This window comes from Anthonomus grandis, chromosome 6, assembly GCF_022605725.1.
Source record: "Anthonomus grandis grandis chromosome 6, icAntGran1.3, whole genome shotgun sequence".
In the NCBI taxonomy this organism is placed as follows: Eukaryota; Metazoa; Arthropoda; class Insecta; order Coleoptera; family Curculionidae; genus Anthonomus; species Anthonomus grandis.
In genome coordinates this window covers 31738064-31754578 of record NC_065551.1, presented here as the reverse complement: position 1 = coordinate 31754578, position 16515 = coordinate 31738064, and the positions used below count along the sequence as shown (strand labels likewise).

The following is a 16515-nucleotide window of genomic DNA, read 5'->3' as shown; positions in this document are numbered from 1 at the left end:
CTATTATAAATCCCATCTTTTTGACTTCTCCAAATCCTTTATACGAGATTTGAAACACATATTCCTGGATTTCAGGATATGGGACCAGTGTAGCACGATCCAGGACTACATAGAAATATACGACGGATGGGGCGCGACCTCGACCTCCCTGGCACATCTATGTAGCGGGGAAAATATTCCAGAAATAATTAGCAGCGGTCCAGAATTATTACTGAAATTCTACACGTCTCCGTATGGAAACCCTTTTCATCCTTTACCGTTAAGTAAATTGCCCGGATTCGAGTTGGAGGTAGAGGTAATTTATTTTCGTTGCTTTTTAATATGGATGATATTTATTAGGAAATTTCGTTGGTTTTCCAGGTGCTTTTTGTGAACAAGGACTCGCCGACTTACGTGGAGCAAAATAAGAAGTGCGATTTTTTAATCACTTCGTTTGATAGTATCACCGGGATACTTCAGAGTCCTTTGCACTCGTTACCCTCAAATACTACGTGTCATTACCATTTAAGGTGAGGATTTTGAGACAATCAGTATTAGAGATAATGTATGAATGGGATGCCATATATATTAATAAATTTTTAGTATCTGCATGAGATTCCATGAAGTTTTAAGGGTTACATGTGGTACTTTAAACAAACAGATTTCCAAATACAAAGGCATAGTAATCGCCATCTTTTGCCTGGAATAAAGCTCTATTTCATAAGATTTACAAACTACAACTTGAGCTCAAGTATGATACCTTATTAATTCTTTAGGTTCCAAAGTGGCGTCTTATTCTCCTGTATTTCTCACTCTCTTATACTTACTCGAAATATATACAAGGTGTCCCATTTAAAATGACGAATTTAGAACTAAAAACTATGTATGGGAAAATTAACATTTTAGGGGTCACCCAAAAGACATTATCTGGGTATCCTTCTTAAAATACCACATAGGCAACGAGAAGATCAACGATTATAACGCCTTAGGGTGCGACGTGCAATTGCAAATATGGGACGGTGATATTAAGACGAAAAGTGCGGTACAACTGATGGGGCAGTTTTGTAAAGACGATAAACCGAAACTGTGCGATCATGCCTTGCTGAATAATTCGTCGAGACTTACGAGACCTTGCAGGTTTGTTTTGTGTAGATAAGGTCTAATTCAGATGCTAAAGTTCCGATCCGATATGCCTTTTGAATCCTTGTAGTGTATGTACTGCAATTAGGTACCGGAGCATCCCATATTTGGAAAAAAGAAAATTAGACTTTTCGATTTTTAAAAGCTTCATAATTTCGCGTCTATTAGAGATAGAGACTTAGGATAAAGAGGGACATATGTCATAAACAATAAATTATTTTTTATATTAATAAAGAAATGGAAAAATCAATAGTTCTCAGTAAACTATCCTCTTTGCTTTTAATGTGATTTTTCCATATAGTTTTTGAGATAGTTGCCTTAAGCATCATAAGTAAAGTTACTGTTCAACTGTCTAAAATAATTAATTAATGACGTTAAAGTTAAAATTATTTTACAATGCCAGGCAGTTGAAGCATTTTAATTAGAATTAAGTCTCAACTGCCTAAAATAATTAATTAATTTTCAATTGGCGTTAAGATTAAAATTTATTTTATAATTCTAGGCAGTTGAATATTTTGAGATTTTTTAAATTTTAATTCAAAATATTCTTGAAATACCTGAAATAATTAATTCATTTATTAATGACGTTAAAGTTATATTTGTTTCACAATTCTAGGCATTTCAGACATTTTAATTGAAATTAAGCCTTAACTGCCTGAAATATTCAATTAATTGATTCTTAATTGACATTTAAATTAAATTTATTTTACAATTTCAGGCAGTTGAATTATTTGATTTTTTTTAATTTTCAAGCTTTTTAATTAAAATTATGCCTAAACTGACTGAAATAGTTAATTAATTTACTAATGATGTTAAAGTTAAAATTGTTTTACAATTCCAGGCAGTTGAGGCATTTTAATTAAGATTAAGTCTCAAGTGCCTGAAATAATTAATTAATTGTTAATCAACGTTTACGTTAAAACTTATTTTACAATTTCAGGCATTTAAATTTTTTGAAATTGTTCAATTTTCAAGTATTTTAATTAAAATTACGCTTGAACTGCCTGAAATAGTTAATTAATTTACTAATGACGGTAAAGTTAAAAAAATCTTTTTGCAATTCTAGACAGTTGAGGCCTTTTAATTAATATTAAGTCTAAAGAGCCTGAAATAATTAATTAACTGTTAATCAAGGTTTACGTTAAAACTTATTTTACAATTTCAGACAATTGCATTTTTTAAGATTTATTAAATTTTAAACATTTTAATTAAAATTTTGCTTGAACTGCCTGGAATAGTTAATTAATTTACTAATGACGTTAAAGTTAAAATTGTTTTACAATTCCAGGCAGTTAAGGCATTTTAATTAAGAATAAGTCTCAAGTGTCTAAAATAATTAATTAACTGTTAATCAACGTTTACGTTAAAACTTATTTTAGAATTTCAGTCATTTGAGTTTTTTGAAATTGTTCAATTTTCAAGTATTTTAATTAAAACTATGCTTGAACTTTCTGGAATAGTTAATTAATTTACTAATGACGTTAAAGTTAAAATTGTTTTTCAATTCCATGCAGTTGAGGCATTTTAATAAAGATTAAGTCTAAAGTGCCTGAAATAATTAATTAACTGTTAATCAACGTTTACATTAAAACTTATTTTACAATTTCAGGCATTTGAATTTTTTGAAATTGTTCAATTTTTAAGTATTTTAATTAAAATTATGCTTGAACTGCCTGGAATAGTTAATTAATTTACTAATGACGTTAAAGTTAAAATTGTTTTACAATTCCAGGCAGTTAAGGCATTTTAATGAAGATTAAGTTTGAAGTGCCTGAAATAATTAATTAATTGTTAATCAACGTTTACGTTAAAACTTATTTTACAATTTTAGACAATTGAATTTGTTGAAATTGTTTAATTTTTAAGTATTTTAATTAAAATTATGCTTGAACTGCCTGGAATAGTTAATTAATTTACTAATGACGTTAAAGTTAAAATTGTTTTACAATTCCAGGCAGTTAAGGCATTTTAATTAAGAATAAGTCTCAAGTGTCTAAAATAATTAATTAACTGTTAATCAACGTTTACGTTAAAACTTATTTTAGAATTTCAGTCATTTGAGTTTTTTGAAATTGTTCAATTTTCAAGTATTTTAATTAAAACTATGCTTGAACTTTCTGGAATAGTTAATTAATTTACTAATGACGTTAAAGTTAAAATTGTTTTTCAATTCCATGCAGTTGAGGCATTTTAATAAAGATTAAGTCTAAAGTGCCTGAAATAATTAATTAACTGTTAATCAACGTTTACATTAAAACTTATTTTACAATTTCAGGCATTTGAATTTTTTGAAATTGTTCAATTTTTAAGTATTTTAATTAAAATTATGCTTGAACTGCCTGGAATAGTTAATTAATTTACTAATGACGTTAAAGTTAAAATTGTTTTACAATTCCAGGCAGTTAAGGCATTTTAATGAAGATTAAGTTTGAAGTGCCTGAAATAATTAATTAATTGTTAATCAACGTTTACGTTAAAACTTATTTTACAATTTTAGACAATTGAATTTGTTGAAATTGTTTAATTTTTAAGTATTTTAATTAAAATTATGCTTGAACTGCCTGGAATAGTTAATTCATTTACTAATGACGTTAAAGTTAAAATTAATTTACAATTCCAGGCAGTTGAGGCTTTTTAATGATTAATAAGTCTCAAGTGCCTGAAATAATTAATTAACTGTTAATCAACGTTTAAGTTAAAACTTATCTTATAATTTCAGGCAGTTGAATTTTTTAAGATATTTTAAGTTTCAAACATTTTAATTAAAATTATGTCTCAACTGCCTAGAATACTTAATTAATTAATGACGTTAAAGTCAAAATTGATATATAATTCTAGACAAGTCTCAAGTGCATCGGGTAATTCATTAATTTTTATTTGACGATTAAGTTAAAATTTATTTTACAATTCCAGGCAGTTGATATTTTTGAGATTTTTTAAATTTCAAGCAATTTAGTTAAAACTATGCCTCCATTGCCTGAAATAATTAATTGAAATTTGAGTTAACATTGTTTTAAAATTTCAGGCAGTTAAGTCATTTTTAATTAGGATTAAGCCTCAACTGCCTGGAACAATTAATTAATTTATTAATAAAATTAACGTTAATTTTTTTTTATAGTTCCAGGCAATTAAGTAATTTTTAATTAAGATTTAGCCTCAACTGCTTGGAATAATGAATTAATCAATTTTTAATTGAAGTTTAAGTTAAAATTTATTTTAGAATTCCAATCAGTTGATTTTTTGAGATTTTTTTAAATTTTAAGGATTATGATTGAAATTGTGTCTCAACTGCCTGGACAAATTATTTAATAAATTTTAAATTAACGTTTAGGTTAAAATTTATTCTACAATTCCAGGCGGTTACTTATTTAATATTTTTTAAATTTCGTGCATTTAAGTTATGCCTGAACTGTCTGGAATAATTAATTAATTTATTAATGAGGGTAAAGCTAAAATTGATTCATCCGTGACACAATCAATAAATTAACTTTTATGGATCAGCAAAAAATCTGAGAAATCAATAATTATTGATAAAAAAACAATAATTTGCGCCATTGTTACACTTCATGTGATTATCTAGAAACTTTACCGTTTCTTTACTATTAGACGTGGAGAAGTAATTTATAGTCTGGCAATTACCTCAATAAATGAAATGCATACGTATATCAATTAAAAATCAGAGAAATTTAAACATTTTAAGAAAAATCTACATTTCTCCGTTATTTTTTCGCATAATGATATTTCAGATTATTTTCCAAAAAGTTCACCATTTCTTTACTTTCATAGAATCAGAGATAAGGACGCAATTCAATGACTTAAGCTTATTCAATTTAAATAAATACAACAGCATCCATGGAGTTGGTCTGCAGCCACTTTTCCCACTCAAGAGACTCCTCGTCATGCATGCGTTTTATCTGAGACAACTTTCTCGAAATCACACCGGATTTAGCATCTGAATTAGACTAATTTCTAGCACATTATTCCAAACGGTATCATTTAATTTCCAGCCTGGCCGAGAGCTACGTGAGTACCAACTCAGACCTAACCATAACTCACACGACAAAATACGGCACCGTACTCTATCCGGTACAGTTCAGTTTAAAATATGAATTTATCGATTTGAACCAGGAAGGGTTACAAATGAACCGGAACCCTTGCGATCGACTATTCACCCAGCAGAAGGGCAGATTTTACTCGCCGAAGATCACTTTTTTATTCGGCAGAGGTGGACAGAAGGACTTGAATTGTTTGTATCAGTTCGAGACCGTTGAGCCTCAGAATTTGAGATTGGTATTTAATAGGGTGGGGTTTGGTAGGAAGGAGTGTCTTACAGAGTTCAATCCAGAAGTTAATCGGTAAGATATGAGTAATTTTTAAGTGTTGTAGAATCTAAATGGGCGTAAAACTCGTGTGCGTAATTTCTCCCTTTGAAATTAAAAGTGTTTCAATAGATCGAGATTGAAATTAAGATTGTCATGCTTTTGCTCTTTAGATTAATGTTTATTCGCTAAGCGTACCTGGGTGCACCTTAATAGGAGAATTATTGAGTTTTCTTTTTTGTTTTATCAATGATTGAATAATTTTTCAACGATTTGACCCATTAATGTTAGATAAGACTTTACCTCAATCGAATATTCTGCCTTACACTGTTACTGATCACACCTGATTGGACAGTCCTTTCAAAGCTCTAGACTATTTCTCCATAGCAAAATAGTTCAAATGTTCCGTATATTGAGGAATTATTTCTTTACAAATGTCCATGAAATTTTTGACAATATTTTCAGAGGAATATTCTTGAGAGTGTTTAAACTAGAATACTCGTAAAAGGGTGTCGAGTTAATCTAAACTGAAAAATTAAATGAGTGCAACATCACAAACCCGTCCAAATACTGAGGCGACTTGACATAGATCTAAAACATATGCTGTATTGAAAACTTGTACTAAAGAACCAATCAGCTGCAGTTAGATTTGACAACGAAGTTACCAAGGCACAAGAAACTCTTAGACGTGTAAGACACAGATATGTCCTCTCTTCACTTCTCTTTAACATTTATTCTGAAAACATCTTCCAAGAAGCTCTCGATTAGGCATCAAAGTAAATGGCATATGGATCAACAATATATCAACTATGCAGATGATATATTCCTGATAGCAGATGATGACCACCAAGAAATTAGATAAATTTCATAATGCGTTAAATGCACCCAATTGCCTGGAAGAAATACAAAAAATTTTTCCAGGCTCTCCAATTTTTTTTCTCTCTCTCAAACGGTTAAATGCACTCAACTGCCTGGAAAAATTTAAATATTTGCACAAGCAGTTAAATGGCAGCTATCATTCTCTTTTCCCTCTCTGTTATATGGCCAAATGGTAATTTTAACAACGTTAATTTGTTGTTTGTTAATTTAATCATTTAATCCTCATCTATCCCAAAGCATACAGATCGTCGTCTTACGACTGTTATTCGTTCGAATTTATTCGAGTTTGTACTTAGATGAGAGAATACGAAACTCTCATATGATAGTGAAGACACAGATATCTAGAATATCTGGAGACTTAGCTATGTAAAGACTGGTCTTGAGACGTAGAATTCATATGCCGAATAGAAAAAGCAATGAGCTCATTCATGAGATTCAAAAATGTCCTTACGAACTCTTATTATCTTTTTTCTCTCCTTCTCAAAAGTTTAAATGCCCTCAGCTGCCCAGGAAAATTCAAATATTTGTCAAGGAAGTTATGTCGCAACTATCAATCTTTTTTCTCTCTCTGTCATGTAGTCAAATGCACTCAATTGCCTGAAAGAAATATAAAAAATTCTTCCAGGCTCTCCTATTCTCTTTTCTCTCGCTCAAATGGTTAAATACACTCAATTGCCTATAAAAATTTAAATATTCTCCCAAGCAGTTCAGTGGCAACTATCGTTCTCTCTTCCCTCTCTGTCATGTGGTCAAATGGTAATTTTAACAATGGTTATTTCATTTAATCCTAATCTATCCAGAATCATACGAAGCGTCACTTTAAGAACGTTATTTTCGAATTCATTAGAGGTTTTACTTAAGAGTTGTTGGGCTTCTTTATGCGTTTCTTTAATTTCTTTATTGTTTGTTTACTGTATTAATTTTTTCTTCTCTTTTTTTTTGGGCCAATTAAGTATGGACTTTGACCTCAATCTCAGAACAAGATTCGAAAAATGGTATATGTGATCCCTGTTAGAAAGAAATTTGAAGCAATTTCTAGTAATCACCGGAAAATTAAATCTTTCTCAAAAGGTTAAAAGCACTCAACGGTTTAGAAAAATTCATATATTCGTCCAGGCAATTGGGTGATAACTATCAATCTTTTTTCTCTTTCTGTCATGTAATTAAATGCACTTAATTGCCTGGAAGAAATACAAAAAATGATTTTCTATTCTCTTTTCTCTCTCTGAAATGGTTTAATTCACTCAACTGCCTGGACGAATTTAAATATTTGTGCAAGCAGTTGAGTGGCAGCTATTATTCTCTTTTCCCTCTTTGTCAAATAGTCAAATTGTAATTTTAACAACGGCAATTTGATTACTTAATCCTAATATATGCAGAAGCATACGAAGCGTCACTTTACGAGCATTATTTTCGAATTTATTCGAGTTTTTACTTAAGAGTTGTTGGGCTTCTTAATGCGTTTCTTTAATTTTCTTATTGTTTGTTTACTGTATTAATTTTTTCTTCTATTTTCTTTCTTTTTTAAAAAGAATCTGAGCCAGTTGCAACATTTGGACCACTATTTTGAGTACTATCAAATATCTTCCAGGCAATTGAATATAGGATAAATAAATCAAGAACGCACCATTTTAAGAGATTTAGAGAAGAATTTGAAGCAGTCGGAATGCCTGGATTTATTCTTTTAAGTACCATTAATTCACTTACAGGAAATTGAACTGACGATGAACTAAGTAAGTCAAGGGCTTACTGTCTTAAAAATTTAAAAGACGAATCTGAGACAGTTGAAATACTTGAAAGAGACTGCAAACGCTTCCTGTACCTCAAAAACTTTTTAAGTTAGAGAGAGCTGTATTAACCAAAGTCCAAGAGCCATCAACTTTGAGGTTTTGAAACCCATATTGCAACATATTACAACAAGATTTTTGTTTATTAACGAACAAGTTTGCCATAACTTAAGAACCACCTAAAATATTTTCAAGACTTCTTTATATTAATATAAAGGTGTTTCTGAGTTTTTGGTTTAAATATTTCAGTAGCCTTTAATTTCTAAGGATCCCTTTGTGTGGAAAAAACCTACTTGCAAGCCATTACTAATCAATTTATTTTCATAAAAATGAAATTCTGGTTTGCAGATGGCAGTGCTACTCGAAATCCATCCTGAATGGTAGATCAACAATAACCATTTCCGAATATCCATGGATGGACGTGGAACTTAAGAGGCATTGCTTGTGCAGCAACGTCACAGAGGCCCCGTTTGTTATCTTACTAAGGTCAGCACTGAAAGTCGTTGTTAAATTTACAGGTAAGGTAGCGTTTTTTTTTTTTTAATTTTTTTATGCCCAAGGCATTTTATTTTTAGTAACCAATATGGCTAACACTGAGGATTATAACAGTTACTTCTTCGATGCCACTTATGAATTCTTACCGTCAGATGACAATAACTGCTACAATCCGTGGAAAACTAGAAGACTTAGAGGATCAAGTGGAGAAGTTAGTATCGGAACTGAAAAAGATATTTTGGATAATTTCAATGAAGCCACAACAAACAGTTTCAACCAAACTGTTAGGTAAACCTTACGAATCTGGTGATTAAATGAGGATTTTAATTGTTAAATTGACTTAAGGTACTGCCTGCACCAGCCTTGGCTCATAGAACCCGAGGAGGATTGCAATTTTATTTATCTGAAAGTAAAAGGGTCTGAACGGAGGGACTCGAGACTTTGTCCAAGCAAAAATCGGATCCTGATTTATCCGGCGGGACATGCGGAGGACATGCACGTGATTTGTCCGGATTTTGGCGGTTTCGACGATGAAGTCGAGCTGTTTTCTGAGGGATGGAGCAGGTTTAATTATAATAAGTTGGAAAACAGGTAAATGATTCGGGATTTACTTTAATACAGTGAAAGAGTGTACACTTAAGATACAGGGCGTTCAAGTTTTATTTTAATGTCAATCGTTAATACATTTTTTAAGGACTGCTTGAGATACTGAACTGAATTTTGGCACAAGTATATGGGAATGGGCAAGGGGGTACAAGGAGGGTTCCAGATATTTGACAAATTAAAAAATTAAAACCAGTGTATTTTTTTTTATTTCAGAGTATGCATACAAAAAGCATGGAATATACAGGGTGGTCGTCCAGTACGAAGAAATTCAAAATTTCGTAATTTTTTTTTGTTAAATCGCTCGGACCCGTTGTTTTATTATTTTTTTCGGGGCAGATATTGCAAAAAATATATTTTTATATAATTTGTCGCAAAAAAGCTTTGAATTTTTTTCATTGTATTTTTGGATTGGATTAATAACTATAATTATCAGACGGCCCGGCCCCTTTAAGTAAAAAAATACAATTTAAATAAACATTAAATAAATTTATTCTTCATAGCTTTATAAGTCATTTATTGATCCTTTCATTCACTTCAAAAAGTAGTGAAGGATGTTACTGCTTTAAATTGTTTCAATATCAATAGGGATCATCGAATAATGAGCCGAAGTAACTGTTAATACTAAGCCAGAACGGAAAGAAGAAAAGAACAATGACAAAACCACCAACATTAACATCCACAACATACCCAATTTGAGCGTATATTTAAACTTCAAAAGAGAGCGCTTCGCTACTTACTAGGACTTGATAGTAGAGCTCACTGCCAAGTAAATTTTATAAAATATACGATCCTTACTCTTTCCTCGATATTTATATTTGAATCTATCTGCCTTATCCGCAAACATGTGTCGCAGATTCCAGAAAGACCATCCCACAGCTATTCACTAAGGAACCTTGATCATAATCTTCATCTGCCAATTCCACAGTCGGAATTAGTTAAGAACTCTATACTTTATGCAGCAATAAAAATGCACAACCATCTGCCTTCCGTAATAAAATCGATGACTACTTTTAGTTGTTTTCGCAATGCCCTAAAATCTTTACTACTGCAAAAAGCCCTATATACAGTAGAAGACTTTTTAAATATTTCCTTTTAAGGAAAGGCGTTATTAGCTACCTATTATTTGCAAAATGTTTGCCTGCTTTTTATTGTATGTTTTTTTTTTGAGACTAAGGTTTTTGACAATTTTATACATATAATTCTGTGTATATTTGTATATAAAAATTATTTTAATTATGTATTTCGACCAAATTGTACAATTTGATAATTTGTACAGTATTTTTGTTTTGTTATGTACCTATTTGTTTATATTTGTATTTTTTTTCCTTCAGCTTTGTCAATAAAATGTAAATTTTCTGACAATAAAGCATTTGATTGATTGATCCATATTGAATACGATAGCAAAAGAAATAACAGAGCAGTAAAGAGAAATAACATACAAGCTTAAGGATGAAGCAAAAAGAAGTATTAAAAAAATAAACTATTAAAGGAAAAAAAATAATGAATTTTAGCAGAAGAGACAAGAAGGATGAACCCTATTAAAATAAACTAAAAAAACATTCCAAGCTTCTGGAAGATTTAATTAAAGTTATTATTTTTGAAGAATTATTAAAAAATTTGAGCAATTCATGTTTCATTCATTTTTCAAAAAATTTAAAGTATAATATTAAGTATTAATTATATGGAAAATTAAAAAAAAAATACTTAAAATGCCCTATAAAATATATTCTTATTTTAGAGTAATTTTGACCTGGATTATTCCAGGATAAGTAATTTTCCAAAGAATAAATAAATTAATTAAGGAGGATGAGAGTAAATAAAGACTGGAATAATTAAAGACATGTTTTAAAAAAAATTGAAAAATGGATGTACTTTTTTTAGAAAAATTGAAGAGCCGCCACTGGTAATTTTAATTATTAATGAATATATCAATACAGGGTGTTTCAGAACTATGGGATCAAACTTCTAGGGATAATTCAGTGCAACATTAGAAAATATTTAAGTATAAGGACCCATGTTCGGTAAAGTGTCACTATGCGGCACTACGGTCCTAAGACGCGTTAAAGACGATGAATTGCCTAAATAGGATGTAATTAATGCATTTAATTTTTGCCTTTTGTACATAATATCATCACAGCAATTGTTCAAAATGTCAATATCAATGTTTAAAAACGTTATAGCTGATGATTTTCAACATCAGCAACGTTGGTCTGTCAAAGTGTGGATAGGCGTTCTTGGTGATTTTCTGTGCAAGTACGTGAGGATTTGGCTCGTCGCACCGTTGTATTGACAGAGTTGGAGCAGTTTCTTGGCCCTCTAGGTCACCCAATTTAACGTCGCTAGATGTTTTCCTGTGCGGGGCAATGTAAAGTCACTGGTCTACGAATCTCCAGTATAAACAGAACAAGACTTCATTGGACGATTAATAGCAGCATTTGAAACCATTCAAAACAAATATCAAATTATTAAGTCCGCGGAAATTACGTGCGGCGTTTAAATCGGTGTATACAGGTTGGAGGAAGACATTCTGAATAATTACTGTGATGATATCATGTACAAAAGGCAAATTGCATTTAGGCAATTCATCGTCTTTCAAATTTTTGACACGTCTTTCCGGACATGGGTCTCTATACCCAAATGATTTCTCCTGATGCACTGAATAACCCCTAGAAGTTTGATCCCATAGTTCTGAAACACCCTGTATATTCTAATATAAATACGTATACTCTAAAATAAAATACAAAATCTCCACTCCAGGACTCTCCTTGTATCTTCTCTTGACCAATCTGATGTCACAAAATGTCCTCAAAAAATTTTTTAATAATTAACCCAGCTGCCTGGAAAAAATTCACTAATTACTCAATATTTTGATTAATTGCTCTAAAATGATAATTTTTGCGCTTTTTCAGCAAGGAATTTTAAATATTTTATTGGTAAATAAGTAAACTGCTTAAGATATTTATATTTTTTTATTTATTTCTTCATTTATATAAAATAACATTATATTTTTTTTATTTCATTCTGCCAGGCATTTTAAGTACTTAATGGCTCATTCCAGGCACTTGAGTAGACACAAACAATTACTTTAACTACCTAAAAAAATTAATTACATGCTGAAAAATTCCTTAATTGATATCCTAAAGTGCTTAATTAGTCTTAAAGGCACTTAAAAAAAAATAACTTTAACTGCCTTGAAAAATTCATTAAGTACTCAAAATTATGAATAATTTGCCTAAAAATATTATTTTTTTAGATTTGTCCAGGTATTCTTTCAGTATCAGGCAGTTGAAAAGAGAAAAAAACTAATTTTCTCAAAAATATATTAATTGCATGCCAAATGTCTGATAAATGTACAAAAATGACGTCGAATTCAAGGCCCAATGAAATGAAACTCCTTAGAAACATTAAAAAATTACGCCAAATGCCTAGAATAAAATTAATTCAAATTCAAAGTATAAGAACGACTTCAAATGCTGAACAAAATGATTTGTAGTATTTAAAATACACTTTAATGAAATGAAATTAAACGAAAAATTACTTTAAATGTCTAAAAGATATTATTTTTAATTCCTGAAAGACATAAATAGCTACTTTCAAAGTCTGCAAAACTCAAAAAAGTCTATTCAATAACATAAAGATAAAATTGACTCAAAACTTTAAATATATCGTATTGACGCAAATTTTAATGATATTTCCCATCTAGATCTACGACAACCCCAATATAGTGGGTTCACTAGTTTTTTATTTAATTATACCTGCAACAAATTTCCTTATTAAGACATTTTTACATAACCCCATGTACCTATCTTACTTGTGACTAAATAAACATTGTAAGAAGAAATATTTAATACTGCTTTTCATATACAATAATCCAACTGCTTTTAATAACTTTTTTGACCTTCCTATTATATAAAAAATCACAGGCCAGCACTGATAAATACCGGTGCTTTAATTGCCAAATTTATTCTCACTTTTCCCCCTTGCTCCCTGTGTATTACATATAAAAGCACACTTTTTATTTACTCATTTTCCAGTAACCAGTGGCATAGCTTTGCCTAATTATCAATTAAGTTTTATAAAAACAATACTATTGCCTTGAGAAAAAAAATGTGATTTTTATATTGAACAATTATACACAAAATGACCTCTATCTCCCAATACAACCGCAAGCAAATTGAAAAGTTGTTGAATTAAATCAAGTGGTGTTCGTAATATTTTCTACACCCTGTATCTTAAAAACTAATCGTTTTAGTGTTTAGATGAATTGGTTGACTTTAAATTGGGTCAGGAATGCTTTTCTATAATTTATTGAATTATTTCTTTTTCAGGAATACGAGAAGTTTCGTAATAGAGTTCTTGAAAAGGGAACCGGGAAGCTTTATGATAACGTGGATGGAAATTTCGAAAAATCCCGCGTTAGCTCTACCTAGTTCCTTTCTGGCTATACGACCGCCTGACTGTCCACACAGGTACTTTATTATTGTAATGCAATTTTTGCCTATTTTTTTCAGTAATTTTTCTAATTTCAAGACATTTCCATTACTAGGATTTGTCCATTACCCCACCAATTGTAAAAATTTCATTCAAAAAACATGTTAGCCCCTAAAAGAAAAATTACAAATTACTTATAGAAGTCTTAAGTATTTTGGAAGCAAAACCCTTGAATAATAAATCAAATCTCCCTCTATTTCCAGTTGTCCAGAACTGGGTGCGTGCATAAGCTCGAAACTCTGGTGCGACGGTCTACCCCACTGTCCATCCGGAAACGACGAGCAAGACTCCAACTGCGCGGTCGCTTCCAGTTTCCTCTATGCGCACCTGAACTCCATAGCGTTGGGTGCTATAGCTTGCGTGATAACCGCCACAGTTGTGATAGTGATCGTTGTGATAGTGAGAGGATGGCGGAGGGACCAGAGAAATGTGATAGTGTCAGTGACAGAACATACGTTTTTGGAATTTAAAAGCGGTCTGTGTTAAAAAGGGAATTATGGATTAAGTTTTTGAATTGTTTTGTATATATATGTCATTTTTTATTATATTTAGAGAAATTACGGTAAAATCATAATCTCGATCAAGAGATGATGTAAGTGGATATTCCTGGAATATTTCAATTATATAGATCAGAGTATTTGAAGTATAAACACGATAAATATTTCCCAAAAATATTTGTTACAGACGTTAACTTGAAAGAATAGCTCATGCTCTATAATACTACTTATTGCACTTTTCCTTTAGGTCAAATAATTTTCGAGATATTTCGACTTTACTGGCTTGGCAGTTGGATGCCTGACTTGCCGAGCACATTGTTGCCCAATATCTCCTTAACTGTTGGGTTTATGAAAAAGTGTCTAAAGAGCAATTTAAAAGAATGGCTCATGTTCTATAATATTGCTTATTAGCATTTTTCCTATAGATCAAATAGTTCTTGAGATATTTTGACTTAAACATCTTGGTAGTTAGGTGTCTGACTTGCCGAGCCCATTTTTCGCCAATATCTCCTTAACTGTTGAGTTTATCAAAAAGTGTCTAAAGATCAATTTGAAAGAATGGCTCATGTTCTATAATATTGTTTATTAGCATTTTTCTTATAAGTCAAATAGTTTTTGAAATATTTGGACTTAAGTGGCTTAGTAGTTAGTTGCCTAATTTGCCCAGTCCATTTTTGCCCAATATCTCCGTAACTGTTGAGTTTATGAAAAAATGTCTAAAGATCAATTGAAAGAATGGTTCATGCCTCATGGTCTATAATATTGCTTATTAGCATTTTTCCTATAGGTCAAATAGTTCTTGAGATATTTTGACTTAAACATCTTGGTAGTTGGGTGCCTGACTTGCCGAGCCCATTTTTGGCCAATATCTCCTTAACTGTTGGGTTTATGAAAAAGTGTCTAAAGATCAATTTGAAAGAATGGCTCATGTTCTATAATATTGTTTATTAGCATTTTTCTTATAAGTCAAATAGTTTTTGAAGTATTTGGACTTAAGTGGCTTGGTAGTTAGTTGCCTAATTTGCCCAGTCCATTTTTGCCCAATATCTCCTTAACTGTTGAGTTTATCAAAAAGTGTCTAAAGATCAATTTGAAAGAATGACTCATGTTCTATAATATTGCTTATTATCACTTTTCTTATAACTCAAATAGTTTTTGAGATATTTCGACTTAAATGTCTTGGCAGTTGAGTGTCTGACTTGCCGAGTACACTTTTGGCTAATATCTCCAGAATTATTCCTTGAATATTTCCTGAGATATTCCGCATACATCTATGTACAAGTTTCTATTGTTTACACAAATATTCCTGGAATATATTTTTTTATTTTTATGTAGTACTGTTGTAGTTTTTCTATATAATCTCTAGTAATGTAAACATCTTTGGCAGACAATCTATTAAATACGTAAGATACAAAAAAAACCTAATAATATGTTGACTGATGTAAATTAAATGTTTATTTGTACAGAATTAATATATTAAGTAAGGATTGTAGTTAAATTAATAGCTTATCTTGATGATATCTATGTCGAATATTAATTAAAGAATTATTTACGGTTAGGAACACTTCCCATCATAGTTTAATTATATAATTAAGTCTCATAAAGCTTTGTTTTGACCCTGAACGTTTTAATCTAAGAAAAACATCATTTTTAAAATCAATTTGTTCATTTATTTGTTTATTGAAACACTCTATATGTATTTGTCCAAATTCGAGCTTAATGACATTTAAATAAATGACCTACCTACCTTTGTCTGACACGTGATTAGGCTCGAACTAAATATTTCCGAGACTCCCTGTATATATACTAAACCTTCCTATTTACCAATAGATTAACATAACAATATAGAAAATTCGCAAAGCAATAAATTTGTAAATTAAATTCGCTATTTAACGGTGGTTGATAAGTTATACAGTATTATGAAATGAAGCATTATTAATTGACTGACAATATTTAATAAAATGTTATAAATGAAATGTAAATAAATTTAGCGTTTTTATAAATAAATTGAGATATTAATGAAATTATTATTGTTTGATTTTACTGCCCTAAGGCGAACATATATTATGTTGATGAAAACACCCTGTGTATATAAGGTAAGTGCTAAAGATATATTTATGATGTAGTACAGTGAGATAAGGGGTGATTTTGGATAATATCTTCTAGAAATAAACACCTTTTTCTGGCATAGTTCCTAACCTATAACAGATAACACCATTCTACGATACTTCAGAACAAGTTCTTAACCTTTAAAATGAAACCAGGTATGGAAGGATATAATTTTATATTCTCTAAATATTCTTTAGCATTATGTATACTAAA

General features: G+C 30.6%; 1 protein-coding gene across 2 annotated transcripts in view; it reads left to right on the top strand.

Moving 5' to 3' along the window:
- Nucleotides 1–16211, top strand: part of LOC126737632 (uncharacterized) — a 161252-nt gene extending 145041 nt beyond the window's left edge. For both annotated transcript variants that reach the window (XM_050442608.1, XM_050442609.1), the window contains exons 7-15: nucleotides 76–295; nucleotides 361–509; nucleotides 886–1116; nucleotides 5127–5474; nucleotides 8453–8622; nucleotides 8680–8887; nucleotides 8945–9190; nucleotides 13534–13674; nucleotides 13900–16211. In XM_050442608.1, coding sequence (XP_050298565.1) covers nucleotides 76–295; nucleotides 361–509; nucleotides 886–1116; nucleotides 5127–5474; nucleotides 8453–8622; nucleotides 8680–8887; nucleotides 8945–9190; nucleotides 13534–13674; nucleotides 13900–14182 — 1996 coding nt within the window. In that variant the 3' untranslated portion in view covers nucleotides 14183–16211. The remainder of the gene's footprint in view (nucleotides 1–75; nucleotides 296–360; nucleotides 510–885; nucleotides 1117–5126; nucleotides 5475–8452; nucleotides 8623–8679; nucleotides 8888–8944; nucleotides 9191–13533; nucleotides 13675–13899) is intronic.
- Nucleotides 16212–16515: the final 304 nt, after the last annotated feature.